Source organism: Dermacentor variabilis, chromosome 5 (genome assembly GCF_050947875.1).
Source record: "Dermacentor variabilis isolate Ectoservices chromosome 5, ASM5094787v1, whole genome shotgun sequence".
Classification (NCBI taxonomy): domain Eukaryota; kingdom Metazoa; phylum Arthropoda; class Arachnida; order Ixodida; family Ixodidae; genus Dermacentor; species Dermacentor variabilis.
The window spans coordinates 153,838,962-153,866,471 of NC_134572.1; the positions used below are offsets into that span (position 1 = coordinate 153,838,962).

The 27,510-nt window shown below is 48.9% G+C and overlaps 1 protein-coding gene and 1 long non-coding RNA gene across 2 annotated transcripts in view; one reads left to right on the forward strand and one right to left on the reverse strand.

The window, feature by feature from the left end:
* Positions 1–204: 204 nt before the first annotated feature.
* Positions 205–1,122, reverse strand: LOC142583675 (uncharacterized). Its single transcript, XM_075694166.1, has one exon. The coding sequence runs from the start codon at positions 1,120–1,122 to the stop codon at positions 205–207; it is 918 nt and encodes a 305-aa protein (XP_075550281.1).
* Positions 1,123–3,112: 1,990 nt separating this feature from the next.
* The window catches only part of LOC142583261 (uncharacterized), a 50,257-nt gene continuing 25,859 nt past the window's right edge, over positions 3,113–27,510 (forward strand). Inside the window, exon 1 of the long non-coding RNA XR_012828585.1 lies at positions 3,113–3,186. This is a non-coding gene — a long non-coding RNA (uncharacterized LOC142583261). The remainder of the gene's footprint in view (positions 3,187–27,510) is intronic.

The following is a 27,510-nucleotide window of genomic DNA, read 5'->3' on the forward strand; positions in this document are numbered from 1 at the left end:
GAACAGAGTTTTTTAATATGCTAATTACAGTATATCAAAAATATATGTTACAAAACCAAGGAAGAAACGAATGAAAGGTGTATAATCTAAACACGCAAACAAATGACTAAAAACAACTAGTTAGTGGTGTTAGTAACAAAAGGTTAAAACTGTAAAGGTGTATAACATGGCGAAAAGCGCTTCTCTAAAAACAGTAAGATCATTTTAAGAGGTGCCTATGTGGGCTCTAAAAATCTTTGTGGAGTCGTTGATGGTATCGCTGATGCACAGGCGTTTCAGTGTGCGTAGGTATTGCCTACTGCACAGCCTGCACATCACGCGATCGTTCCCCTGATCCCAGGTGCCAAGGCAGCCGACGACAACCGCGTCCACCGTCACGCGTTGGAACCACCGGAGGAGATGACGCTGTACAGGGGCGTACTTCTCCTCCTCAGCCTTCCGGGCGTCCTGGAACGCCTGCAGCCTGTTATCGAAAGGGCAGCAGACGTCCAGGATGAGTGCCTCCTCTCCACGGGCCAGTACCAGGTCGGCCTTGAGGGATGTAGTGCCCACGACCTTGTTCTCTGCGATGACTGCAAACCTCTCCAAGGCAGCCTTTTTTATTCTGGCGACGATGGTGTTATGACGCTCCGTCATGGCTCGACTCTGCCGCATGCAATGGCAGAGCACAAGCGGCAGTGTCTCCTCCCCGTACCCGCAGCGCCTGCATCTTTTGTCGGCTGCGGGTGCCCAGACTCTTGTGGCATTGAGGGGGAGGAGATTTAGCCGGGCTCGATGTACGAAGCGCCAGTCGGTGAAGCGGGTGTAGCGGCCGGACCTCATGAAGTGGGTGTTTGCCGGGTCGGCCGCCACACACACCATCGCCTTGCCTTGGTTTGGTTTGTCATGCAGAGCTCTGTCCCTTTCGGTGGAGAGGTGTGCCCGGATGGTCTTGACCAGCTTGTGGCGGTTCGTCGCTGACACTGAGGCTTCTCCGCAGTTGATGCGGGCCCCATGTTCCAAGAGCTCCCAGGCGACGGAGAGGCGACGGGGGGCTTTCCGGGCCTCCGTCCACACAGACTGCACCTGTGTGGACGTTTGTCGGAACTCGCCCTCCGTCTCGCCTGAGAGGTAGGCCTCCATGTCCTCGGTGTTCGCGGGTCGTCTTAGCCGCCTTGACACGACGCCCTACAGGTCCCCTGTCGCACGCTCCCGGACTTCCACGTCGCTCGACGTCATTGATCTACACTTTGATCTTAGCCAAAAGGCCGAGAAGCGATTAAAAAAAAGATAAATAAGTGAGCAGACGACGCGCGGTACTCTGGAGCCATGTCGTAGCGATCGTTGCATAAAGGCCAGAATACATGGAGCGAATATGCGACGAATAGTCGCCGTTCGACGCCCGGCGGCGTACGCGCGACGCGCGGCGGTGGAGAAAACGTCGTTCGCCGCCGATCTAGTGGGCGCAGAAAAGTTTGTCTGCCGTCGACGATGCCGGAAGCGGCAAACGAGCGCCGCCACAAAGCGAGCCAATCAGGTCTCACTATCCGCCCCGACTTTCGACTAGGCTTCCCGCCCGGTGTTGCCACAACGCATAGCATCGCCGCTTTGTTTAAACTACATCGGCACATGAATGTCTCAAACGCATAAAAAACACTAGAAATCATTTGTAAACCAAATTTTACGCGTTTTTAGAGTGTTCTGCAATTCAAAAGCGATAATAGCAGTCGTTAAAGTTTTTTTTTTGTGTCATGTGTTTCACTACGGCGCATTTGCCTCGTCTAGCCACACTGATAAGAACGCAGCGACTCGCCGGCGGAGGCCGCCGTGTTTTCGCTCCATGTAGCGCAGCCCGACGAACATACGGCGTCGCGCCGCGGGACATTTTCTGCCGCCCGAACTTCGTCATGAAAGTTCGCTCCAAGTATTCAGGCCATAACACGTCGCGCACGGAACCATAGTGCGCGTCCACGAAGCGGCACTACTCTTTCCTCTTTCATCCTTCTCTTTGTGTTCGTCCATTCGGTTACGCCGCCACCCTCACCACCCTCGACGCGCGCCGCAGGAATGGGCCCCCATTCAGTGCGGCGCTCTAAAAAACCGCGATTTGCATAGAGTTCCTATAATAAACTCAAGAGGGAAACCTCCACATAGCGCCCACGCATTCCAAGCAGTAAAAGTAAGGGCGCCAGCTTGTTTCTACTCTCCGCAGGCTTGCAGTCCGAGACTACGACATGCGATTCAGCCGAGAGGCGTATTGAACGGAATGTCGAGCGCCTCTAAGTCTTTCGGTGCCGTCTACCTAAGGCGCATGGAACCGCCTTCAATGATGCACCGTAGCATTTAGATCGAACTGTTATAAATAACCATCGGATGTTTCTGAAGAATCTAAGAAAAGAACTCTACAGATCGTGCGTGCGTAGGTGTAACATGCACATGCTTGTTTTTTTCATTATACTTGGAATATTTTTATCCTAATCCTCACCTAATGATTTGTGAGGCAGGAGTTGCACGTATTCAAATATTGTTATGTCTTCCGACTGGCTTTACATAGGCCTAAACGCTTGCTGCATGTCATTCTTTTCTGTACGTGTAGCAAGAGAGCACGCTTTATATCATTATACTTTTTAAGTCACGTCCCTATTATCATTGTAGGGGAGCTTGAGTAAGTTCTTTGAATAAAAACATAATCGCATAACGCGTGTACCTAAGCTTAGAGACCATTTGCTTCTTTAAATGTACATACCTCGAGTCAAACGTGGATCAAATTCAACGGCATGGATTCGTCGCATTTACATCGTGCATTTGAAGAGGACGACGCATCATCGCAAACAGAGCGATAGAAAGGAGCCTAAGGTTTTCGTTCTAATCAATTATTCAAGATTTCCATAAATAAATTTATTCGCACCCTTCGTGAGTGATATCCGGAGATGCAAAATATTCTGTCGCTGTGCAGAATAAATGAAAATTAAAAGAAATTTTGAACACAGTCTTCGTCTGTAAGCTAATTTTTTGTGCCAGTACGTAGACTAAAGAACCAAAAGCGCTAGCCATTGACAATAGCCTCAGTTGGGCTAGAAAATGAAGCTGCTGCAGGTTTCTTTAATATGATCAATTGTTCTTTCTTTTTCTTAGTTATAACAACTCACGAGAGGTACTGCCTGGTATATTGGAATTCCAAGGAGCGGTGTGCCGTTATGAAACCGAGTAAGAAACATTCAATACGGTATAGTCATTGCATAATCTGTGAATACATGCCTGTGCCTCAAGCGGCCAGCTGCGCGGCAATTCTGCGTTTTATTGCTGGCTTCTTTGACGCTCGGAAAAAGTCATGGAGCACTTATTGAGAAACGCTTGTGCAGATGTTGTGTTTTTGTGATTTCTATGACAACGAACGCGCCGTTCTTCAGAGGGTGTTAAACCGATTAGATAACACATCATTTTCAGAGATTAAGATTCTCGGACCATGGCCCCATGCGTTCCAGGCTTACAATGTGAGGCCGGCACTGCAACGTCTCATGAAAGCGACTGGCCTCAGTGAACTTTTATAGGCGTGAAGTTATGGGCATCCGCATATATTCACACCGATAGTACCTTCTTCCCCACTCTGCTTTATTTTCTTCCCTTAAACCCCTTCCCCTGTGTAGGAGAGCGAACCGGACGACCGTCTGGTTATCCTCCCTGCATTTCCTTGTCTCCTTTTCATCCTTCTCTATCGGCTGTTTTTGTCTTCGTGTACAATTTTCTTGACACTTTCCGGTAATTATATTTGAACAGTTGAATAATTATTGAGACTATTTAGGTATATAGGAGGAATGAAAAAAAATATTCTGAGTATCCCTAGGTGGCAGCAAACAATATTGCGTTGGTACGTTGCAGTTGCATATTTTTAAAGCTTGGCCAAAGTTACGTGGGACACACCATATATCAACGACGTCACTGTAATTGTTCTGTATGAGCTCGTCTTATCCTTATCACCTTTCCCATATTACGTAAGGTTCAGCGTGCCTTCACGTAGCCAAATCAGAATTCTCTGTTTTATACACCTGCGCTATGGCAATGATGGGCTGTGGCTTCCTTTTTGGGCTCAGCCCTTTGATTAGTGCTAGTGAAGTTTGATCTGGTATTGCTGCTATTTTATTAGGAGGAGGATCGACTCATTCTTTTTTCTGCAAAAAATTTCTGCTATATATATAGACCTTTAAAGCTTATTTGTAGATGGATCTGCTTGAGTCCGGACTATGATCGTGTAATTCCAACTTTGTGACTCCTGTAGGATCCCTAGACGCTTGCTTACCATATAATGTAGCTTGGTTTATTGCTGTGTTCCATTACTTACTCGGTTTTTCTTTCCAGTACCACAATTTCAAGCCGTGTTTGTCTTATATTCTGTTCCATAACATCTACGAGATCCTTGTCATGGCAGAATGCAGTAGGAAAGGTCCTCATTTTCTTCTCTACGCTTATTTGGTAATTTTGCTATTTGCTTTTCATTCAGCTTCTAGCATTCAGACGTTGGTGCTTTCTGTTTTGCTCCAGTGTCTCTATAAAATTTTTATTCTTCTACGCTTATGATCGCTACTCAGGCTATCCGTTCCTTATTAGTAAACTTGATTTGACTTCATTATTCTCATATCTTTCATGAGACAAAGGTGTAGTCGAAAGTCTACAGACTGCATATTTTCGTCATAGCCGCTTTACCTGCCCATGTCTTTTGTTTTTCATGGTAACTGCTACAAGGTTCTTTTACTCGGACAGATGCAGTATGAGAAAACAAGTGTAACAACTATATTAGCTTAATTCTCCATGTCTGTATGCGATTCTCGCGCTAGTATCACCTGACTCAATTGTCTAGACTTAATAATATAATTCGAATGCAGTCAAGGAAGTTTTTATTTTATTCTCGGATATAACTACCTTTAAATGGAGTTGCTAAACCTAGTCTCCTTCCATTCTCATCTAACTCATAAAAGCTCCGTATGTGTCTCGTGTATCACAAGAAGCCAACAAGGACACCACGGACAAAACAGGGAAAATAACTTGTACTTCCTGATTGAAAAAAAAATATAAATAATGGAATTGAAAGTAGATGAAGAGAGAACTTGTCACAGGATGGGAATGATCCCACGTCTTCGCATTACGCGTGTGAAGCTCTCCTGATTGAGGTACCGCGTCGTCGTCTTCTGGTGCGTTGATGTGGTTTTACTAGAACTAACCCTTGGGGTGTTGCCAGCGCCACTACTCACAAACCTTGCAGTCGGATTTTGAACATCTTTTCTGCCGCAGGCATCACGTGTACTTGATGTTTTGGGTGAAATATACTCGTCAGTGAACCCACAGGTGCTATCTGAAGGCATTAATGTAGCGGGATTCGAGACCCTCGCTATGTAATGAATGAGAAAAAGGGGGCGCTAACCGAGGCGCTCTATTTTCACGCGAGAGCATTAAGGAGCTCGTGCCGCAGAAAAGCCGCTTGCGTCGGCGTGGGCGGCGTTGGCCATGAGCGAAAAATCCCGGAAGGCAAGTCATAATTAAAAACAACTTGCAAGATGGGCTGGGTGGGAACCGAACCAGGGTCACCAGAGTGTGAGACAGAGACGCTACCACTCAGCCATGAGTTCGATGGTTCAAACAGGACAAAGTCGCCTTTAGCGAATGCGGTGTTACCTTAGCAACGTGCCGTAGAAAGTTATACTGTGGTGTATATCGGTAATTAAGAGCATGTAAATTACAGAAGTCGCAGATAAATGAGTGGCGAAGTGCGTTTCCGCTACATTTCTTCTGCGCTTGGCGCACACGCAGAGCCATCTTGCGGTAAACACAGAAGACCCCCTCGTCGAAATGTACGGCGCTACCCCAACAGGTGGCGCGCCACTCACCCACTTCTCCCCTTCGTCTCGTTTAAGTGCATTGGTGCCGTGCGGAGACCGGTGTGAGGATGGCCCAATACCCTTGCGGTTAATAGGTTTTCTCGCTCTCTCCCCTTCCAACTTCCAGCGCGCGTTACTCGTACCCTCGTGCTTAGGCGACGTGCCTCCTTTTTCCGCTCACAGCGCGATTCCTAGGTGCAGCGTCCGATTCGCGACGCCTCTGACGTGATCGCTGTGCCTTAGCGAGTCTGGTGGGAAAGCGTCCCCTGAGATATGTGCCGTGCTTCTGGCGAGGAGTCATGCGTCTGCGTGGTGCTCCTGGAGCAAATAATTAGAAAAAAAGTTGTGCTGTGGACTTAGAAGTGTTGTATATGAAAACTTTGTCTTTGTGTGACTCAAGAGAATGCCGAGCGAATTAGTGGGCGGTGCGAATGGGGTGCGCTAAAGCGATCTCGTTCCACTCTTGAAGACGAAGCTTAAGCGTCCTACAGCTTTTATTAACAGATCATAAAAAACAGCAAACAAAGTCACGAAGGACAATACGGAGAAAATTACTTGTACAAGTAGCAGGTCTGGGTTTTTTGACCAGTTGCTTTCACCAAAAAAGATCCCGTACTCGTCCCGCCTGCGGCAGAAGAGATGTTCCACATCCGCTGCCAAGGCTTGTGAGTAGCGGCGCTGGCTAACGCTCCCATGGATAGTTCTAGTAGTAACACATAAATACTCCGGAAAGTGGATGGGAAGACGTCGCCGTGGTGGCTCAATTGATATAGCATCGCATGCATAATGGGAAGACATGGGATCGGTCCCCCCCTGCGGCAAGTTGTTTTCTTTTCAACTCCATTAAGTTATCATTTCTTTATTTCAATCAGCAGGTACAAGTCCCCGCAGGGGCGCCTGCGTCAGCAGGCATTTGGTGTGTTGCGACACCATGTACCCGAGCACACGAGGATCGGACCCTCCCGCGTGCAGCCGTGTGGGGCTTAGCCGTCTCCGAGGAAAAGGGGATCCGGGGGGTTGAGCCGATTCCGGGTGTTAGGACCTTTGAGGCCCGCCGGCGGAGGTAACACACCTCTTCGGCCTCGGCTTCGCGTAGACGGCACATCCGGACTGACCCACCTAGAGGAAATCGGCAGTCGCTTTTTCCTGTCCTGGTCTCCAATCTTCGTCTTTCTCTCCCACTTTTCCATCTTTGCTGTCTTCTCTTCACTTTTTATTACTGCAGAATTTCTTGGTGGCAAGGGTTAACCTGGTGTGCTACGATCTACCTGTATTATAACGTCGTGGTTGTAGTAACAATGTACAGTTGGTATGGCAGGGCTTGCTTCACAACAATCTCTGCCGTGTCCCCTCGTTGGGCCCGGTGGTGGGTGCGCACCGATGCAACATTTGAATTCTTTCTGAAGAAACGAGACACATTTCCCATGCATCATGTGATTCACTGTGAAAATACTAAGAAAAAAGCGACAAACATTTTACCCTTCTTGGTGTCAAAATGCCTCACGAAGGTCATTGGAAGTGGCTGCAAAGCCACCAAGATGGCAAGTGGGGACCTTCTCATTGAAGTGAAAGACAATTCGCAGTACGAGAAACTAACAAACCTGGCGGCATTTGGCGATAAAACTATGTCTGTTAGCCCACACCGAACAATGAACAACGCAAGGGTGTGGTCTCAGACGACGACGTCATGGATCTGACTGATGAAGAACTCCTGAAAGGATGGAAAGAAGAAAACGTTATACATGTACAACGTATCAAAATCAGGCGCGACAACAAAGAACTGCCAACGAAACACCTAATACTTACATTTGGCTCTAGCACAGTCCCGGATGCAACAGAAACAGGCTACCTCGAACATTCCAAATCATCGATGCTGGTACAAGTGTCAGTAGTTATGTCATGCTTCTCAAAGCTGCCGAGGACGACTAACTTGTGCGAAATATGCTGCGAAAGATCACTCTGCTGACGAATGTACTGCTGAGGCTCATTGCGCGAACTGCGAAGGCAGTCATCCTGCATATTCCAGATCTTGCGCAGCCTGAAAGAAAGAAAAGGAAATCATTACTATCAATGTCAAAGAGAATATCAGTTTCCGGGAAGCATGACAACGTCTTTCACCCTCATTTGTAAGGAAAACTTCGTTTGCCGAAGTGGTGCAACAGGGGGCAGCACCACAACGGACCCCGGCGGTCGCCCAAGGCACGCGCAGCGTCCTGAAGCGACAGCCACCCTCCATCTCGGTGGCAGCAGCTAAGGCTGCCCGGCCTTTTTCGATATCGGCCATACCAGAGACCTCTACTAGTACTGGCAGCAGCCATCGCGGCTCAGAAGCTAAGGACGATCCATCTCTTTCCGGGCTGGGAACGCCACAGCCTTCGTTTCTCGAGGCGAAGGCTACACAACTTACACATCGCTTGTTAGAGCGAGCGTCCAGCGCTTCGCAAGATGCTATGGACAGCACCCCAAGCAAGGTGGTGCAGCTTGCACCTAACGAGCGGCGAACTTCTTCGGACCGCTCTAGAAAAGACAAAACCAAATTAACAGGGCGGCAAACGGCTACGTAAGCTAAAACAGATTCCTTTTGTAGGCACAGTACCAATTTAACTTCATCATGGACACGCAAATTATGCAGTAGAACGTCAGAGGTCTTCTCAGAAACCTTGATGAAGTTCAAGAACTTCTCTACGAAATCACTCGAAAGTGCTGTGTGTACAAGAGACCCATCTTAAATCCAAACACACTAACTTTCTGCGTCATTATGTTATTTTTCGTAAAGATCGTGATGATGCAATCTCATCATCTGGTGGTGTAGCCATTATACTCGACAAAGGTATAGCGTGTCAACATCTACAACTACAAATGCCCCTAGAGGCAGTGGCCGCTCGAGTCGTACTTCTAAACAAGCTTATTACCATCTGATCGATGCCGCAACCAAATGTATCCCAGAAACAAACGGATCATTTAACAGACGCCGTGTTCCGTGGTGGAACAAGGAGTGTCGTAACGCACGTAAAAAGCAGAACAAACCATAGGGTTTGCTCCGTGATTCTCCGACTGCCGAAAACCTGAATAATATCAAGCATGTCAAATCTCAGGGAAGGATAACGCGCGGACAAGGTAGAAGAGAGAGTTGGCAAAAATATATATCAGGAATCAACTCTTACACGGACGAGACAAAGGTCTGGAATAGAGTGCACAGAATAAAAGGTCGACAACCTTACTGGCTACTCTTAGAAAAGATAGTATGGAATACCAGGCGCACTTTCTAGGTGCACATTTTGAACGCATATCCAGTTCGTCGCACTACTCTGACACATTCCAAAGACAAAAATCACGAATAGAACGGCAGCCATTAGAACGAAAAAGTGCTAAATGTGAGGTACACAATAGACCATTTCGCATAGCAGAGCTTCAAGCAGCACTACACGGCTGCAACAAATCTGCCCCAGGCTCTGACCGTATAACATACGAAATGCTAAAGCACTTGCCATCTGAAACACAAGAAACGCTTCTTTTTCTTTACAATGGTATATGATCTTCCGGCCAGATTCCCTATGTCTGGAAAGAGGTCATTATAATTCCCATTCTGAAACAGGGTAAGGACCCTTCCTTGGCAAACAGTTATAGGCCGATAGCGTTGACAAGCTGCCTATGCAAACTCTTTGAAAAGATGGTGAATAAACGCTTGCTCCGCTATCTTGAAACCAACAAAATATTAGACCCATAACAATGCGGTTTCAGGGAAGGTAGGTCGACGACAGACCAGCTTGTCCGCATAGAAATGTACACCCGTTAGGCCTTTATCCATAAACAGCTCTTCTTGTCTGTATTCCTTGCTATGGAAAAGGCATATGACACTACGTAACGATTTGGGATCCTTCGGGACCTTTCTGGAATGGGTATACGCGGCAACTTGCTGATCGTTATTGCGAGCTACCTGTCTGACAGAACATTTCGCGTTAGAGTTCGCAGTGTGGAGTCTCAATCCTTCTCACAGGAGACAGGTGTACCGCAGGGTGGAGTGCTGAGCTGTACACTCTTTATTGTGAAAATGAACTCCTTACATACCATCATACCTCGCACACTCTTTTACTCGGTCTATGTGGACGATGTACAGATAGCTTTTAGGTTGTGCAATCTTAGCATCTGCGAGAGACAGCTACCGCTTGGCCTAAAGAAACTCTCAAATTGGTCAGAAGAAAATACCTTTAAATTTAACCAACAAAAGCACATGTGTTGTCTTCTCAAACAAGAGAGGCATATTACCAGAACCCGCTATTGGCCTTAACGGACAACGAGTATGGGTAATCCTGGAAAATAAATTTTTAGGTATTATTTTGGACAGAAAAACTTAATTTCATCCCCCACTTGAAATATCTTAAAGCGAAGTGCCGGAAGACTATGAACCTGCTGAAGCTACTTTCTCAAACAAACTGGGGCACTGACAGGAGGTGCTTGCTTAGCCTGTATAAAAGCCTTGTATGATGACGCCTTGTAGGAGTTGAGGAGGATGTCGGGATGAAAAACCTGGAAGGTTTATTTACAATATTTACAGTGAGAGTCAATTAACGGTTTTAAAGTCATTACGGGCCGGCAGCAACTCGGACGCTGCGACCCGCGGCAAGAAGCTCGAAAGAGAAGAATCAAGGAATGCTCTAGGAACGCTCTTCCGCTGCTCCAGGTCTGCGTTTTTTTAAGCCCTTCGGTGTCTCCGTTTGGCAGGCATTCTCAGATCATGAACAGCAGGTTGCCATTATCCCTCAAGAGAAAAGTATACAATAGCTGTGTCTTACCATTACTCACCTACGGGGCAGAAACCTGGAGGCTTACGAAAAGGGTTCTACTCAAATTGAGGACGACGCAAAGAGCTATGGAAAGAAGAATGATAGGTGTAACGTTAAGGGATAAGAAAAGAGCAGATTGGGTGAGGGAACAAACGCGAGTTAATGACATCTTAGTTGAAATCAAGAAAGAGAAATGGGCATGGGCAGGACATGTAATGAGGAGGGAAGATTACTGATGGTCATTAAGGGTTACCAACTGGATCCCAAGGGAAGGGAAGCGTAGCAGGGGGCGGCAGAAAGTTAGGCGGGCGGATGAGATTAAGAAGTTTGCAGGCATGGCATGGCCACAATTAGTACATGACCGGGGTTGTTGTAGAAGTATGGGAGAGGCCTTTGCCCTGCAGTGGGCGTAACCAGGCTGATGATGATGTTGCATATAAAGTCTACGAAAACACAAAACCTCTATCCCTAATGAAGTCTAGAACCTTTTATGTTCAGCACACACGTCGAACCAAATTATTGTGCTTTGTTGGGTGCCTGGCCATAGAGGCCTAGAGGGCAACGTTGCTGCTGACGAAAGGGCTACATCCGTACGTTTTTTGATGCAAACAATATACACAGACTAACTACACATACCTTAAGCCATTTTTACAGTGTAAACAACGGAAATATTGGCTACGGTAATGGGACAATCAGGTTCCCAACAAACTGCACCTAAATCAAACCAAAAATACGGAACTGGATCTCTGAGAAAACAACAAGACACCAGGAAGTACTGCTCTGTCGATTAAGAATTGGGCACACCTATAGAACTCACTCGTGTACTCTAACTGGAACTAACCATCTGACATGCACTAGGTGTGGAAGTAGACTTGCAGTCCTTCATGCTCTCGTTCAGTGCCCATTATTAGAGAGAAGAGGAAAAAGTTCTTCCCTTCCTTATACCGTCATAATATACCTTTGTACCCAGTTTTCTTCTTAGGCAATAACCCTCCTTTTAATTTTAAATCTGTACTCAATTTCTTAGAAGAAACGAATACCATAGAAATCATTTGGCCAGGCTTTTTGTAGCACAGCCTCTGCGTAGAGGTTGCAGCTGCAATGAAGTCACTTACAGAGCACATGCCTCGCAGCCCTTGCGCTGAAGGGCTCTGCAGAGTCACTGGCGGTGCTATAAATTAACACATTTTTGTATCTACTCCTTCACAACGTACTGTTAAAACCATAGCACTCACTTTTCATTGACATTATTTTAATAGATACATATTTTACACCATTTACAGCGAATATTTTAGGCCAATATACAGCAACTCGATTTCCACCATATTCAACTATACTCATTGCCAATCGTCACAAAGTGTCATGCGGCTATTTGGGTATTTCTGGCTCTTGTGCTAAGAAACAATATCCATCAATCAATCAGGTCCTTGGCTTTGAAGGGCTCTGGTGAGGCAGAAGTGCTCCAGAAAATTTTAGCATCTCACATATTTTGATTGATTGATTGAAAACATCTTTATCTGCAGGATATTCGTAGAACTCGTGGGTGGGCCGCCTAGTCCGGTAGCCCACTGGTTACTGCTGCTGCGCTGGCGCTGCCCACCAGCCAGTGCTGAAGGTCAGGATCATCGCTGAGCAGAATAGCCTCCCACTGCTCTTTTGAGGGATTTGGAATGGGGTCAACTATGGGATTAAATTGGCAAGCCCACACCATGTGGTAGAGGTTAGCTACCTCTCCACAGTGTGGGCATTGCGGGGAGTATAGTGAAGGGTACCACTGGTGTAACTTAGATGACGTTGGGTATGTATTAGTTTGTAGTCTTCTGAAAGTGTTCTCTTCCAAATTTTTCAGGGATTTATGAGGTGTTGGGTACTCCTTCCTGGCTGTTCTGTTTGGTGCGAGATTGTCAGCATACACTGCTAAAGCAGTTAGGTCGCAGCACCCTTCACAGTCATCAGTGGGAGACGCCCGGTATAGAAGAGCTCGGGCATGCCGGCGAGCGGCTTCGTTTCCTCCGGCTAGTTCCAGGTGACCGGGAAACCAGATGACTGAGGCATTGATGGGTGGATGCTTAGTCAGCAGTGACAACCCTGACCTGTGAAATAATCCATTATTGAAGTTGCGACAGGCGTTCTGGGAGTCAGTGAGCACATCGGCGTTGGGGTTAGATGCTATAGCTAATGCAATAGCTGCTTCCTCTGCGTGAGTGGGGTTGGATGTTTTCATCGAGGCGCAATTCACCATCGATCCTAAAGGCGTTGAGACCACAAAAGTCATCATTCCATTCTTTGGCCCTGCGGCGTCCACATAGAGGGTGTTAGGTTGCTCGTCCCATTTCTTCTGCAGGGCTTCCCCTCTTGCTTTTCTCCTTCGGAGGTTATATGCTGGATGCATGTTCCGCGGAATGGGGTACACGTTGATGCGTCTCCTCACATCACTTGGTACCTCTTCCCTTTGGGTCTATCGTATAGGGCAGATTAATATGGATCTTTTCGAGCTGATCTCTACCTGGTTTTGTGAGTGTGAGCCTATTGAGTTGTGAGAGGCATTCTGCTTCGCACATCTCTTTGAGGGTATTATGTACTCCTAGAGCTATGAGCTTTGCCGTTGGCGTGGAATTTGGTAGCCCCAGTGCAGTCTTGTAGGCCTTCCGATTCAGTGTCTCCAACTCTTCAATTTCCGACTTCGTGAAGTTAAGGAATGCCGTCCCGTACATTATCCGAGAAATCACGAAAGCCTGCACTAAGCGGATGGCGTCCCTTTCCTTCATGCCATGGTGCTTATTTTTGATACGATGCATCATTCGGAGGATTTGCTCGGTGGATGCTGTAAGCTTCTTCATAGTGGTGGTGTTCTGTCACCATCACCATCAGTCAAGGTCTACATGGACGGTCTTTGACACAGCGTCATCCAGCTTTGCAACCTCGAAGTCCGAGCGCGGTGAGTGTGTGACTAGATATTGAGACAAGATTACCTCAATATATGTGTCGCGTGTTCGATTCGCCAGAAAAATGCTGAATGATTTTTTATTGTGATCTAAAAGTGACACGTATCAAGCTCCACAAACCAATTAGCCCAAGTAGTCGTAAAAATGATTCACTGACGAGTGACACATACGCAGTGGCACATACGCAGCACACACGCACATACACAAGCTATTGGTCCGAAGGCTGGTTTCAAGCCCCATTTACTCAGCACAGAAGCCCGATGTTCTATCCATTGGGCTCGGCACTACGCACTTATCTAAGTTGCCGGAAAAACAGAGACATTCGCAGATAGCTAATGAAAACTGCGGGAAGTATCGTAACAAAATCAAACGCATTAGGTGTAATGCGCACAAGTATATTCAACAGCATATCAACTAACAGCGTCTACCGGTGCTCCGGCTATATCTGGCGCAGCTTAGGGTATGACATTCGACATCTAGCTCATATGAAGCCAGCTAAAGGACTGCATTATTGCGCTGTGCGAATGATCAAGGGCAATCTCATCTCCACAAAATATGACTGAGAAGATAAACCAAGGCTGACGGCAAGCTCGTGCTGATTCCTCAGCTATGCCTGACCGTGACACCTACTACGTCGATGCTGCTCAAAAGTAAGAGAAAACTACTTGAGCAGTCGTGCATTAGGATTCAAAAGAAATCGCAGTAACCGAAGCAGTACCATCCACCAAAACAGCAGGATTTAACGTCATCACCTAAGTCGGTTGCCCAAACACACACAGATACCACACTGATATTATCACAATTATTTCGACAAATCAGAGTCTACCATGCGTCTTTACAAAAATGAAACCCGGGAGCACATGCGCGCTACACTGTAGAAATGCACGCATAAACAGCCTAAATTTTAGGCTATAATAGAGGGGGTATCATGTCATAAGTGGATAGTGAGATATGAATGACCTCAAGCTGTAGCTAGAGATCCCTTAACACCGAGCAGTTCCATTATGCCGCGTTCGGCTCCTGGCCTTTGAAGTGTCAAAGTTTAAAATCAAAACAGCTCTGTATTTGGCAACAGACATAAAAAAAGGCTGCTTTACCACCGCCGTAATAAACAGACTAGAGAGGACGCTGTAATAATCTTCTAGGTAACAGTGTTTATATTATATAAGGAAATTATCCAACACCACATTACAAGCAGACGCGTCACACCAGCGTGTGCGTATAAAATACCCAATAATACTGTACATTTACGGGCAAAGTCCCCATGTGGTTGTAAGTTTTGCCTCATGCATGCCACCTTCCCTTTCGTAAACTGCGCCCTAATGTATGGCCACTGCTTGCAGCCGACATGAATCACATTCATAAGTCTAGAGAAATGGACTCGTCACCACGACCAAAACTGAGCTCGACAATGACAGTGAGGATTTATAGTATCAGACAAGACGAGAAAAAATAATACCAGAGTGAACTCGTTTTCACGCATACGTAATACATAAATGCCAGTAATAGGGGATAATTAATGATACTCAGTGACGCTAGACCGCGTCCAAGAAGGGCCTTGCAGAGCGTTGCATACCAAGTGGCACACACCAAGTGGCTTGTGGTGCATATGCCTATTGCCCCGCACCTTATCACAGGCTGATGAAAATGCTAATGATGAAACACTTATCATGCGGCTTCTCGGAGACCTGAGATTGGATGAATTATACAGGCCTACGTTGGCCACTGCACTTTGGGCAGCGGCCGGAGGGATCCCAAATACCATTAGAAACCTCATCCTAAGTACGCGGCTAGAACAAAACCTGCCCGTAATAAGCACCCCATCATGATACGTTCCGGATGCCCTGCTGAAGATGCGGAAACTGTCGAACAGCCAACGCACCTACCTGGTGTCCGCACATTTAGCAGCCCCCGATGATTCGTGCAAGGTTATCGTTCCGGGACTGCAACTAGGCACTCCCTCACATATGCTGGCAGAGGAGATGCAAGCATCTGGTATCCAGATACTACAGGCTTGATAATGGGTCAGTCGAGTCTGTGTTAGTCACCTTCGAGCGCCTACGTGTACCTCGCTTCGTCACATTTCTTGCCGCTGCTACTTACACCGTCCACCCAAGCAGGTCTCCAAGACCTGCCTCAAATTGGGACACCGAGCCGAGCACTGCCCCACACCGGACCTCATTATTTGCGAACAGTGCGGCATCGACAACCCTGTCCCATCACACCCATGCTCTCTCCGGTGTAAATCACGTGGAGGGGATCATCCTACAAGTTAACCGAAGTGCAAGCGATGCCAGCGACAACCCTTCAACCGAGCTTGAGTCAAAAAAGCAATCGAGGATGAACAGCGCAGCAAATGACGGTCTCCGCAAGCGCGGCTGCTTCGTCAGTGATAACCCTTGTGTGCGGAACATCATTTAGGTAAACTGCGTGGTCTCGTCCGAAAGCGCGGTCCAGATACCACCCCAGGGTACGGGCAAAATCGAAGCGCCGACCCCGCTCCCAGTCGTCCTCCACCCGCAACCACGAGAAGCGTCAGGCTGCCACGGCATCACAGGAATCTCCCCAGCCCTACAAGAAATCACTATTAATCAAGCCGGCAACCTCAGCACCTACCCCAGATCGTCAGCAGCCACGGGCAAGTGAGAACACTAACGCCAAGCAGCACTTCGGGAGGTAAGTTGCTCGTGTTGTTCCGCACAGCCCGCTCTCCTCCACCCAATTTTCACCCTACAACACGCCCCGCTCTACTCTCACACCGAACACCAACAACGATCCTTTCCCCGAAATCGTGCGGCTAGGCTGTGAGATGAAAGTGTGTCACGCGCAAATGCATAACAAGGTGGGCGCTGCAATATAGCGCACAAACGCCACAATACAGGCAGGTATAGAGAGCGCCCGGCATGAACCTCTAGGGTTACGGCAGGAAATAATAACCGTTATGCACGCCATCAAAGGAGCGGACACACACCCTATTCCCAGAATTAGTCTCCCGTTTTGGTTCTATAGGCACTCCCCTGCCGGCTTCCCAGTCCGCGCGGCCCCAAACCAACCCTCACAGGTGCAAGAACATCACACCCATTCTCAAGCCCGGTCGCTTCCTCTCCCGAAAATGAAGGCGGACCTTAGCCAGCAGCAGATCGTGGTTTGGCAGTGAAACTGCAGAGGATGCTGTCAAAAAAGGGCATCCCTGCAACACTATGGTACTATCTCCACGCACCCTCCTGATTTTACTCTCCTACAAGAACCAAACTGCTCCCCTTCTCTTTCCCGCTTCTGCACTTTACGGGTACTTGTCCACGCGTGCCCCCCCCCCCTTATTATCAAAAAGAAACTTAACGCGCAACTCCCATAGTGTAAACTTTCACATCCCACACCCAATACGCGGAATAAGTATGCAGGGCAAGAATAGTCGCAGTATATACATACTCAATGTGTAGAGTTCTCCACCCAAACGCACACACTCATTTCATCGCCTTCTAATAGAATTTGGACACGTTGGGCACACCCTTCTCGAGTGCGGTGACTTAAACACTCCGCATATAGTTTGAGGGTACCACCAATCGGAAGCCAAATGAACTCGACTCTGCTATGACATATGCATCTCAAGATAGACCCCACATACAGACCCAGAGCACCAAACGCGTTTCGTTAACAGCGCCACACGCGACACATGCCCTGACTTTACTTTTTCCAGAAATACGGGACAAGTGATTGCACATGGTACTCTCGACGAACATCCAGGCAGCGATCACTACATCGTGGCGACTACCCTACCACATCCCCGTGCACACTGTCAGCAGTGCAAGGTGCGGATCATGAATTGGACGCAGCTCAGGGAGCGTCGACAGAGGCCTCCTGAATGGGCAGGATAAAAGGAATTGCTCGCGTTTCCTTCTGCTGATCTAGACACGTGTACGTGCACGCTGGTCACCGTACCTGCCACCATGGACGTGGACCTACACTTACTGCATCTGTGGGAGGCACGTAGAGGACTCGCGCGGAACTGGAACGGCCCATGCCTCAATCGCAAGCTCCGCCGGCGTATCGACCGAATTTTGCTGGAGGCACAAGGATATGCTCACAACCTCGTGCAGAACAATTGGCGGGGTTTCTGCGAGCGGCTGTCAGGTGCCCTGGGCACTGAGAAAACATGGTCAGTACATGCGCATTCATGGACTCATGCACTATAAAGACAGAAACACATCATCGCCTGCAAAGCTTTATGTATAATAATATTTATGCATAATAATATTTATGCATACATAATATTTATGTACCGAGACGATCCGTCGGCTCATCTCAAAGAGCTAGAGAAACGCTTCATCTCTACCGGCCGACCACCACAGTATCCCGAATACCCGTACGCAGAAGAATGAAACGAGGAACTCAACGCGGACATCACAGTCGATGAGGTTCGCGTGATACTTAAAGATCTCCGTCGAATCACGGCCCCAGGGGCAGAACATATAAGATTTTCCACCCTTCAAAACCTCAGCGAATCAGATCTGCGTCATCTAACAAACCTATTCATTAATCAGTGGCATCAGGGCATGCTCCCACGGCCATGGGGTCATACTGACATTTCACGAATACCCTAACAACGCAATCCCACAGCCGTAGAAAACTTGCGGCCAATATCCCTTACTTCATGCATCGTAAAGTTATTGGAACACGAGATTTTGTGGCGTCTACAGTCTTTCCTTAACGACAGGCCTTCTGCCTCTCACAGATCAGATTTCGGGAACATCTCTTCATGCAAGACGGGCTTCTACAGCTCAAGGAATAGGTTATCCGCCCCCTGTCCTGTGCCCAGACGAAGGCCACCCACGCCCTTGATTGAAAAGGAGCACTTGATAACGTGGCACACGACTTGATTCTTTGAAATCTTGTTGAATCACGTCGCGGTTCCCGCTTGTATAACTACATTCGTTCCTTTCGGCGCGGCGGAGCAGCCACTATTCAGATAGGGCCACATCTGCAAATACAATTCGTCTCACAGGTCAGAGCACCCCACAGGTATCCGTTCTGTCCCGCGCTCTATTTATTATAGCCCTCGCAAGAGAGAGAGCGATAATTTAATTGAAAGAGGGCAGAGATGTCGGCCTCAGCTAAGGCGCTCTAGCCTGCTACTCTCCACAGGGGGAGGGGGAACGGGGACATAAAGGTGTGATGAGGGATGATGATGACATCGCAAGAGGGATGCGCAAAGGTGAAAGCAAGTTCAACACTCTGATGATAAACACTGGCAAATGTCATCCATGAAGCCACTATCAGGTTTCCTAGCAAGTCTGTAGTCACCAATTCAAGTGAACTTAAATATAGAGGCAAGCCCTCGCAAGACTACCTGAGCAGGTCAACCAGACCCCTGATGTTTCATATGCGCTACACGCAGACAGCATCACGATCCGGACGATGCGAGGGTCACACCTTCAGGTCAATGTCTGGGATCTGGTTAACCCTCGCAAGACTATCTGAGCAGGTCAACCAGATCCCAGATGTTGCACATGCACTACACGCAGACAGCATCACGATCCGGACGACGCGAGGGTCATACCTTAGGGATCGGCTGCAGAAGGCCGTCGACATCGTCACCGCTTACTTACGACAGGGCAGCTTGTCCTGTGTCCACAAAAGTCTGAGCTGCGCGCGCGTAACACTACCGCTCTACCTAGAGATCACGGTGTGCGTGGATTGCATTGCTGTACCCAAGGTGGATCGTGCTCGCACTCTTGAACTACACGTGCAAGTGAACGGGGAGGTTAACTACACTGTCTCTCTCGTTTTCCGGTAGATCGAAGATACTCTGACCATGATTCGGCGGGTCTCCAACAGGCGCTAAGGTATACGAGAGTGGGACCTATGGCGCCTTGTGGTGGCCTGCAAGATCACTGACACTATTTACCACTTTCCCTCCAAAGACTTACCCAGTCGGAGAAGATGTTGGTCTACGCGATGCTGTGAAAGGCGACAAAATTTGCGCACGTCCTCCCACACTAAACCGCACGAAACATTTGCTAGCTCTAGGGACGCATAACATTCTGGGCGTGTTGCTGGGAGGTCTGTGCGCCAGTCACAGACAACGTCTTTTTCTCACACTCACTGGACGGCACCTTCTCGCGAGATAGGGATATTTGGTTTTCCATAATGACCAAGAAGACATCGCCATCAGTCTTCCGACTAGGATCCATACAGCATTAAAGACGCACCTACTACCACAAAACGTGCATCCTGAGCATGATGCGGGATGACGACGAGCCCGTGTACTTATACTTGGTGCGCATGTTCGGTGATATGCCTGAGACAAATACCCTATACACGGATACCGATCGGTGCCGCAACGGGTACTCCGCGGTAGAATTGGATAACGCTCTAAAATTTCTTACGGCTGCCTCCTTGCGGAGTTCTACACCTACAGAAGCATAATTCTTTGGAGTAGCGGATGCTGTGCGATACGCTCTCCCCATTCCTGGGGAGGTGTATATCGTAACCGATTCCCAGCAAGCATGCCGAGCATTTCCGAGGGGACGCGGCTTCTCCGAGGCGACTTTCCAGATCCTACACCAGTCACCGAAACACACACACACAAACACATCTGGCCTACAACTCATCGACTTGCTCTGGACACCAGGCCATGCCTCACTGCAAGGTAATGACCGCGCACAGGCGGTCTCTCGAGAACGTACCATTAGAGCTGCCTGGCATGGTTAAAATGGTAGTGCACATCAGATGGGGGCTCCATTCACATAAAGAGACATATTAGGATGCTACAACCGGGCTAGACACACCATGGACTCTCCGCCACAGGCGTATTCGCGAGAGGAAGTGGTGGCACTCCGCCAATTCCAAACAAAAGTATTTCCCAACCTCCTCTCCCTACATAAATTTTATCCTGTCACCTTTGCAGGCTCCTGCCTGGGCTGTGGCAACTGCCCCATGGCGTTCGAAGTCACGGTGGAGTGCGCCGCAAAATTATTCGCTCCCCTGCCAGTTATCCTGCACGCCATCTGCACCAAAGAAATGTGGGAAGATGTCCGAGCCGTGGGGCCTCACGAGGTTCGCCGGGCTCTAGTTTAACGGGCCCGTGTTGCTGAGTTCTTTCTAGGGGCCCCGCACTAGGGGTCCCTCCCACACTCTTGCATTTTTAATAACAATGTTTATTCTCTCTCTCTTTATCTAAAGGATCTCATGCTTAAGTTGCACACGTGTGTCCTTGCTTTTTATATTCCTGAGCGAGTGACCACAAATTTCGCCGCATCATGCGCATTGGCTCGGAAAAGCGTTCCGACATACTGGTAATCAAGTGTGTTTCGTTCAGTGACTCAAACCATGCGATCAGCAGTCGCCTTGTTCCTTCTGATATGTTCCAATTCGATGGGTTTTTTCAATGGATTCAGTGATTACTTGTAATTTTCTTGAGCCCACTTCCTTCAATAGCTATTGAAATGACAAGCAAGATTCGCGGGCATTTGTATCAGGTATGATGTAGAACACAATGTTGTGCTGCCTACTATGATATTTAGGTTCATCAATCTTATTTTGGAGTAGGTGTATCGCCCCCTGCTGTATATTATAGCGAGTGGCAAACTCCGCAATGATATATCCTAAGTTGGCCAATACTAACGTTTTTTCTTTCATTGAAGACACACATGAAGCCAAATCATTTATAGCTGCCTTCTGTTCCCCTTGATTCGCCTCAATAGTATTAACGTTTCGAACAATCATCTTCTTACCATCCTTAATTTTCTTTAGTGTTGCAACAGCGCAATGGCCGGGACCCATTTCCATATGACCACCGAGTATTAACAATGAGAAATAAAATGCATAGCTACGCAAGATAAAAACGCGACGCCATGTGCAGCTTCTGGCATCTGAGTGCATACGTACATAGTTTTGCAGGATATGGGGTGGAACCGGCAGGCTAAGAACGGCAAATTGTTTGCAAGGTAAACATACACTAAGCTGCACGAGAAACAATACGTGCGTGGATGCACAGACCTAAATCTACCGCTATCATGCTCCGGAGAGACACATCGGTCTACCGCCTTTAGTAGGCCAGTGATAGTGGCTGTGAACCAAGATTCGTTGGCTGTTGCTTGACATATGCTGGATTCCATAGTTGGGGACATCGTCAGACCCCGATTGAGCGCCTTGGAAATTGCTTCACTGTTACATGCGAGTACTTCGGCGATGTTGGCGATAACCCTGTGGCTATTCCATTCGTCGTCTATTGAAAGCGCTCTGGAGCTACATGCAAGCTGCACGAGAAGCAGAACATCCGTGAGCGGCACAGACTTAGAACTACCGCCTCCACGCTTCCGAGAGACAGAGCAGTCTACCGCATTTTTAGGCTGGTGCTAGTGGCTGTGAGCCAAGGTTCGTTGACTGTTGCTTGACATATGCTGGATTACACAGTTGTAGGCGTCGTCAGTGCCAAATTGAGCGCCTTGATAATTTCTTCACTGTTACAATGCCAGAACATTGGCAATGTTGGCGACAACCCTGTGGCTATTCAATTCGTGGTCTGTTGAAAGTGCTTTGGAGCTAAATTCACGCTGCACGAGAAGCGGAACATGCGTAAGCGACACTGCCATCGCACTGCCGGTTCCATGTCCCCTGATATGTGAGCAGCTCAAGCTGTCGTTACGTGACCCTGTGAGTGGTAACGAGTGGTAATATAGAATGTACACATCCAGAAAAGAGCGTCGCATGTGTTGTTTGTGAAATTTACTCTCTCAGACAAAAAAATCAATTTCCCCGCTATGTTTGTCTGTAGGTATAACACCCGACATCTAGATCCTGAGTTTTCAAAAATAGAAGAAATACACTGAAATGAACAACACTAATACTGCGTCACAATATCATTGGGCGTTGAGATCGTATGTGACATAGTCTCTTCGTGTGTCTGAGCTGGCAATATGTTGTACTATCTGGCAAAAATTACCTCGGATAAAAGCTAGCGTTGTGGCGAATATTCCTCAAGATGCTTGCGAGTTTTCCTAAGAATTGTCTCGGAAGAAATGGCATACCATCGACCAAGAAGCCTACATCCTCACATTTGTTGTGGCCATTCTTTAATGCAGCATTTCCGTTTTCTTAGCGCAGGGGGGGGGGCGGGCAGTACAAGCTCAGTGTTGCATCTGGGTCGCAAGCCCCAAGGGTAGCGTTGGCCTGGCGGCCTGGGGCCCAACTGGGAGCATCCGAAGGTCCTGGCAAAGCATGAGTTGACTGCTAACAGAACAACTTGTTTATTGTAGCATCGCAAAAGAGCGGCCGGTCAGGTCGACCGAAGTGGAGAGACGGGAGAGCACGTTACTCGACGGAAGAATTCGAAGCCTCTCTCTGCATCCGGGGCAGCTGCTTTTATACTCTCGGAGTCGAGGGCAAGAAGGAACGGCTTGCGAGAGGCGCCCGTGACGGCGGGGCACGGACACGTTGAGGGACACGTTGAGACAAGAAGTGACGCATCCGCCTGGCCGGCGCCGGTCAGACCTCCTCGCTTCACAGTTGGGGAGCTCCTCTCCCCGGCTGCCGCGCTTGGACAAGCGTGGGCACCAACATGCACACACACTCACACACACACACGAAGACACGTGGCATTGAAACATGCCTGGACGCGCTTGGCAGGAAGTGTTACGGCAGCGCTGAACGGGCCGAAATGTGCGCCGCTTTGAATTAAGCCCCGGCGTCCGTTGCATCCGCACCGGCTATACCGCACGTCGATGGCGAAACGTAACAGACCGCCCCGCCGGGAGAAGGAGATCCCGATGGTCAGGGGACTGCATCCGCTGTCCGGAGGGATGTCGATCGATGATGCTCATAACCGAACTCGGTCGTCCTTCGGCGTTTCTTGAGCGCAGCGCACAGAGAAGGCCTTGTTCTCACGTTCAGGTTCACACAGGACACTGCAAAGTGACTTCGGGAGAGTTGTCTTTTTGTTCTCGTTCCCAGCAAGCGTTAGAACTACGCCGAAACTCAACCGATAAGTCAGCAAGCACGACACAACCCTCACTAAGCCCTGCCAGGCTCTTTCCCCTTTTATACTAATGCCTACTTCCTTACCGTAGTCTAGCAGCACTCAGAACGCGTCCACAAATTGGAAAATTGCACTAGAAAGCACGTCACGACATTGAAACACTAAACAAAAGCAATATGTTAAAAATCCTGCCTCAGGAAGAAAACATCAGTAACAAACAATTTTGAAGCTGATTCCTACGTTAGGGGCCTCGACTTAAGCCATCGGCATTACCGTTGAGACTCCCCTTTTTGTAACGCACCTAAAAGGAAGATTGTTGCAAAGCGAGGCTCCAGCACAGAAGGCGGCCATTTATGGAAGAAATGGTCTGCAGCCATTGGAGAGGGCAGTGATCCGTCTCGAAGCATGTGAAGCGGAGACCGCAGCGAGCGACCGTACACCAGCTCAGCTGGCGAAAACCCCGTAGCCGCATGCGGCGCGGTCCTTAATGCAAACAATAACCCAGGCAGACACAGCTCCCAGTCAGTTTGTTGTTCAAACCACAATGCTCTCAACACGCGCTTCATGACGGAGTGGAGCTTCCCAACGGAATTCGACTGTAGGTGGTACACTGAGCTTTGTAACAGCTTTACCCCACACCTTTCAAGAAAGGCTGTCGTCAAAGCGCTAGTAAACTCTGTGCCCTGATCTGACTGGATTTCCGCAGGAAAACCAACTCGCGCAAATATGGACAGTAGTGCATTGACTATCTCAGCTGAGCTGAGTTCTTTAAGCGGCAATGCTTCAGGGAACTTTTTCGCTGGGCAGATCACAGTCAAAATGTGTCTGTACCCCGTGGTTGTTACCGGCAGAGGTCCCACTGTATCAATAACGAGCCGTCTATAACGCTCTGTAATGATAGGTACCAACTTCAACGGCGCCCTCGATTTGTCCCCTGGTTTTCCCACCCGCTGACAGGTGTCACATGTCCTCACAAAGTGTTCTGCGTCACGAAAACACCCTGGCCAATAGTACTCTTGCAAGAGACGGTCCTCAGTTTTCTTAACTCCTAGGTGTCCAGACCACGAACCCCCATGCGACAAGCGCAACAGATCCTGACGGTAGCACTGAGGCACGATCAGCTGATCGAACTCCACTCCCCTGCGGTCTAGATACTTCCTGTACGGAACCCCACCTCTTTTCACAAAACGAGCATTTTTCTTGGCGATACCTTCCTTGACATTGCAGCGCATGTTTTCTAGGCTGCCATCCTTATTTTGCTCGGCTATCAAAGCCGACCGCCTGACTTTTAGCAGCCTATTAAGTCCATCTGACGTAGGCGCGATGAGCGAATCTGCCGATGGCTCTTCTAACTTTCCCGTGTCGGGCATTTCCTCTCCAGTAACTCGTGCCTTCAACGTTACAGGCTCAATTTTATTCAGTTCGGAGTGATCTGAATATCAGCTTGCTGAGCCTCCGACCCTTTCTCATTGTTCGACAACGTCGGCCCCGCTACTACCGCCTTTGCAGCGAGCTCCCGAACTCTCGATCTGGTTAAGGCCTGAACGCTAGCCTCACCAAACAGACGCCCCTTCTCGCGCAGGAGGTGATCGGACCTGTTCGAAAATTGGTACGGGTACTAGGGGGCAGCATAGATGACACTGCGGCCTCCGTCTCAAGTGCTCCGAAAGGTCCTTCAATAAGCACTTTTGCTACGGGCAGACGCACACTATGAGCTCCCACGGCTTGCTTGATCCATGCGCACTCGTCCGTGAACATATCGGGTTCTACGTAAGAGGGGTCAACTACATCCATTGTAGCTGCGGAATCGCGAAGCACTCGGCACTCTTTCCCGTTCACGAGGAGGCCTCGCATGTAAGGCTCGAGAAGCTGCATGTTCTCGTCAGTGCTGCATAAAGACAAAAACACGACCTTTGTTTTCGTTTTTGGACACTGCGCCGAAAAGTGACCCGGCTTCTGGCACGTATAACACACGCGCGCTTGCCTCATCGTGAACCGCTTTCTGTGTTCGGCTTCGGCTGCCGCCATCTCCTTACGTTCGGTCGGACTGCTTTCACTCGCATCCACTCTACGTGTGTCCCCCTTGCTCTCATGGGCGTTAACTTCGGCCTCTCAAACTTTGAGCCAAATTCACCCTTTTGACCGTCCTTAGCTCCGCGAGCCCAACGCGTCACAAACTCCTCGGCTAGCTCGGCGGCTTTAGCCACGTACTAATGTCTGGCCTATCCAAGACCCAGTACCGCCCGTTCTCAGGTAACCGACTATAGAACTGTTCCAGCCCGAAACACTGCATAACTTTCTCGTGGTCACCAAACGCTTTCTCTTCTTTGAGACACTCCTGCATTTGACATAAGCCTGTAGGCAAACTCTGCATATGACTCACTTCTGCCTTTCTCATTTTCCCGAAACTTCCGACGGAACGCCTCCACTGACAGCCTGTACTTTTTAGCAGACTCGATTTGACTTTGTCGACATCCTCTGCCTCCTCTCTCTTCAAGCGAGCGATTACGTCGGCCGCCTCACCGGGTAACAAAGTGAGCAAGCGCTGTGGCCACGTTTCCCGAGAGAACCCCTGCTTCTCGCACGTTCGCTCAAAGTTAACCAGGAACAAACCAATGTCCTCTCCAAGCTTAAACGGCCGCATCAGGTCAGTCATTTTGAACAATACTCGTTCTCCTGCACCGTGTGCCTGACTTCCATTACGAGCGCGTTCCATCTCTATCTCGAGACGCTTCATTTCCAAAGCGTGTTAGGGTTGCGCTCTTTTTCTTTCTCTTGTTGCTCTCGCTCTTTCTGTTCTTTACGTTCGCGCTCCTGTCTTTTTGCCGTCTCCCTCTCCTCAACGGTCTCAAGGCATTCCGACAGCTCGTCATCCTCAGCTTCTAACGCAAGAACAGCCCTTAGCAGTTCTGGTTTTCTGAGTTTGTCTGAGACATCCAGACCCAACTCTCTTGCAAGCTCCAGCAATTTCGGTTCGCGCAACGACTTCAAATCCATGGCTGATCTGAATGCTGCTTTCTCTACTGCCTACCACTGTCTTGCCGCAAACTAACCCGGCAGCAACGATAACCACAACTACCAGCTCTGTTTCTAACACTAACAAAAGCCTGGCAAAGCTCAGAAGAAGAAAGTCCCGCACTCACCAAACCTCGCAGCCAAGAGTCCAGCGCAGTCGTTCCGCTGCAGGCAACCAGTCATCACACAGGGCTCGTTGCACTGCTCCCGGATCGTCGTTGAGCTGCTCAGCATACAGTCAACTGCATCTCTTCGCTGCTGGCCTCCGTTGTCGCGGTCTCACCGCTGGCAAACAGTTGTTGCAAATGGGTCGCAAGCCCTAAGGGTAGCGTTGGCCTGGCGGCCTGGGGCACAACTGGAAGCATCCGAAGGTCCTGGCAAAGCATGACTCGACTGCTAACAGAACAACTTGTTTATTCTAGCATCGCAAAAGAGCGGCCGGTCAGGTCGACCAAATTGGAGAGACGGGAGAGCACGTTACTCGACGGAAGCATTCGAAGCCTCTCTCGGCGTCCGGGGCAGCTGCTTTTATACTCTCGGAGTCGACGGCAAGAAGGAACGGCTTGCGAGAGGCGCCCGGGACGGCGGGGCACGGACACGTTGAGAGACACGTTGAGACAAGAAGTGGCGCATCCGCCGGGCCGGCGCCGGTCAGACCTCCTCGCTTCACAGTTGGGGAGCTCCTCTCCCCGGCTGCCGCGCTTTGACAAGCTTGGGCGCCAACATGCACACACACATACTCACACACACACACGAAGGCACGAGGCATTGAAACATTCCTGGACGCGTTTGGCAGGAAGCGTTACGGCAGCGCTGAACGGGCCAAAATGTGCGCCGCTTTGAATGAAGCCCCGGCGTCCATTGCATCCGCGCGGGCTATACCGCGCGTCGATGGCGAAACGTAACAGCAGCCAACGTCTGACTACGTGACATATCAATGA